Source organism: Otolemur garnettii, unplaced genomic scaffold (genome assembly GCF_000181295.1).
Source record: "Otolemur garnettii isolate 467f Iridium unplaced genomic scaffold, OtoGar3 scaffold00010, whole genome shotgun sequence".
NCBI lineage: Eukaryota > Metazoa > Chordata > Mammalia > Primates > Galagidae > Otolemur > Otolemur garnettii.
Window position 1 is genome coordinate 19,907,464 of NW_003852405.1, and position 3,227 is coordinate 19,910,690.

General features: G+C 37.9%; 1 protein-coding gene across 1 annotated transcript; it reads left to right on the plus strand.

The window, feature by feature from the left end:
- Nucleotides 1–1,509: 1,509 nt before the first annotated feature.
- Nucleotides 1,510–2,001, plus strand: LOC100952149 (superoxide dismutase [Cu-Zn]-like). The gene has a single exon (XM_023509882.1). The coding sequence runs from the start codon at nucleotides 1,510–1,512 to the stop codon at nucleotides 1,999–2,001; it is 492 nt and encodes a 163-aa protein (XP_023365650.1).
- The last annotated feature ends 1,226 nt before the right edge of the window (nucleotides 2,002–3,227 follow it).

The following is a 3,227-nucleotide window of genomic DNA, read 5'->3' on the forward strand; positions in this document are numbered from 1 at the left end:
TGGGTGAGGTGATCTAGGAAAACTTCTTGGGGTAGAGTTTTCTAAAAATTGTAATTATTATAGATGGGTAATAGTTGAGTATCTTTATAGGGTATGTATGATGTTTTGATACTGGTGTATAAGGTGGATTAATTAAATCGGGGCAATTGCAATATTCATTACCTCAGGCATTTATCATTTCTTTGTGATTGGAATATTCCAATTCCACTCTTTTAGTTATTTTAAAGTATACTCTAACTTACTTTTGACTATAGTGACTTTGTTGTGCTATCAAATACAGTTTATTCTATCTATCTAACTATATTTTTATCTCCACCAACCATTCCACTTTATCTCCCCACCCCACCCTTCTCAGCCTCAGGTAACCATCATTCTACTCTCTATCTCCATGAGATCAATTGCTTTTAATATTTAGATCCCACATATGAGTGAGAACATGCAAGCTTTGTCTTTCTGTGCTTGGCTTATTTCTCTTTTTATAATGGTTTCCAGTTCCACCCATGTTGTTACAAAGGGCAGGCTTTCCTTTTTTTGTGACTATATAATATTCTGTTGTATACATGTACCACAATCTCTTTATCCATTCATCTGCCGATGGACACTTAGGTTGATTATAGGTATTGGCTATTATGAATAGTGCTGCAGTAAACACAAAAGTGCAGCTATCTTCCATATACTGATATCCCCTCCTTTGGATGTACACTCAGTGGTAGGATTGCTCAGTCATGGTAGTTCTTATTTTTGTTTTTTTGAGGACTTGACATATTGTTCTCCATAGTGGTGCACTAATTTACATTTCCACACAGTGTATGAGAGGTCCTCTGTCTCCACATCTTCATGAGCATTCCTCATATCTGTCTTTTTGATAAAAGCCATTTTAATTGGGGATGAGATGGTATCTCATTATAATTCTGACATTTCTGTGAAAACTAATGATGCTGAGCATCTTTTTATACACCCATCAGTGTCTGTTTTTGAGAAATGTGTATTGAGATGCTTTGCCTACTTTTAAATCAGATTATTTGATTCCTTCCTATTGAGTTGTTGGAACTCCTTATCTTTTCTAGTTATGAGTCTTTTGTCAGGTGGGTAGTTTGCAAATATCTTCTGCCATTGTAGGTCATCTCTTCCCTTTGTTAATTTTTTTATTTGCCATACAAAATTTTTTAGCTTGATGTGATCCCATATGTCCAATTTTGCTTTGGCAGCCTGTGCTATGGGTGCATAAATCAAGAAACAATTGCCCAGACCAATGTCCTGAAGAATTTCTTAAGACACAGGTTAGGATAAACACAGACAGGCATCTTTAGCCTTTTTTATTCCTATTGACTTGTTCTCAAATTAATGTTTTAAATTTATAAAATAAAACAAAACAAAGGGATGATAATGGAAACCAGTTGTATTAAAATAGTTATTGAGGGGTTTGCACCGCCATCTACTGCAGTGGTTCTTTTTTTTCTCTAGTTTCTCAAAGGCCAGACTGGTGCTTGTGCCCTGCGAGACAAGATGATGAAGGCGGTGTGCGTGATGAAGGGCGACGGCACGGTGCAGGGCACCATCCACTTCGAGCAGCAGGGAAATGGACCAGTTATGGTAAATGGACGCATTACAGGTCTGGCCGAAGGTTATCACGGATTCCATGTCCATCAGTTTGGAGATGATACACAAGGCTGTTTCAGTGCAGGTCCTCACTTTAATCCTCAATACAAAAAACATGGTGGACCAAAGGATGAAGATAGGCATGTTGGAGATCTGGGCAATGTGATTGCTGGCAAAAATGGTGAGGCCATTGTGTCTATCGAAGATTCTATGATCTCACTCTCAGGGGAACATTCCATCATTGGTCGCACAATGGTGGTCCACGAAAAACCAGATGATTTGGGCAAAGGTGGAAATGAAGAAAGTACAAAGACAGGAAATGCTGGAAGTCGATTGGCTTGTGGTGTAATTTGGATTGCCCAGGAAACATTCCCAAGGATGTGGAAAAAAATAAATGAATAAAATAGTTATTGAAATCCCAAGAAACTGTGATATAGTTATAACTATACTTCTTTGATAAGGCATTAAAAATTTCATTTTCAGGTCTAGTAATGAGCGTAAATTATAATTCAAGATATCTATAGTGACTATAATGTGATATAAGTTCATGATTTCTGTTTGTGACAAAGTCTTATGTACTTCTAATATTTTTATTATTTGTTTCCTACATTTATAATTAAAAGAAATACTACATCTCAGAAGTCAAAGAAAAGGAAGATACAATTTTTCTGTCATCCAAATTCACAAATCCCTTAATTTTATCTTTGGGACTTTTGGAGATCTGTGTAGTACAAGTTATGAACCACTGGCCTAGAAAGATGACTAGCACATTGATAAAGAAATGGCAAAAGAGAGTTGTAAGAGAGAGGAGGACCTTCCAGGTAGAACAACCAGAGCAAAGGCCTTGGGGACAGGGCAGCAAAAGGAGTGTTTGAACAGCTAGGTAAGGCTTGAGTGTGTGCATATAGAGTGTTCATTGTGTGGGCAGTATGAGGAAATGATGGATGCACAGGAAAAGAAAAGATCATGAAGGGCTTGGCACACTAGAAGGAGGAATGCGCCAGTGGGGAGCCATCAGTGATGTCTTTGAGCAGGAAACTGACATAAATATATCGTTGTTTTAGGAAAGTAATTTGCAGCATAATGGGAGTTGGGTTAAAAAGGCTTGAAGCAGGAAGGCTCTTAGTACTTTATTGCATTGGTCAGGAGAAATATATTGAGAGCTTGAAGTAATTCAGTAGAAGGAGAAAAGAGAAGAGCTCAGCAAAAGACAGTGGATAAGCAGATGAAAGGACTTAGCAATGAATAAATAGGGTAGGTGATGGAGGGAGAGAAAAGCTAATTCTAAGTGTTTAACTCATTGTACGGGGAAGACAAGAAAGCGATGACACAAAACAGAGAGCATAGCAAGAGGAGTAAATTTGTGACAGAGGCGTTCTGAGTTCTTTTTTGGGTATAGTACAATTTGAGGTACACATTGGGTATTCACTTAGAAATGTTCAGCGGGCAATTAAGGATACGCATCTAGAACTTGGACAAAAGTTCAAAGATGTAGATTTGGTAATCATAAGGAAAACAGCTGAAATCAAAGGAGGAAAAGGAATTGCCCAAGAAGGGCAAAGGCAATGAAGACTGAACCTTGTCTGACTTCTCAGGCTGTGCAAAATATGTTCCACGAAGAACTGCTT

Bases quoted from the DNA above. Each gene is read 5' to 3' on its own strand.
- LOC100952149 (XM_023509882.1), top strand. From the start codon at position 1,510: ATGAAGGCGGTGTGCGTGATGAAGGGCGACGGCACGGTGCAGGGCACC.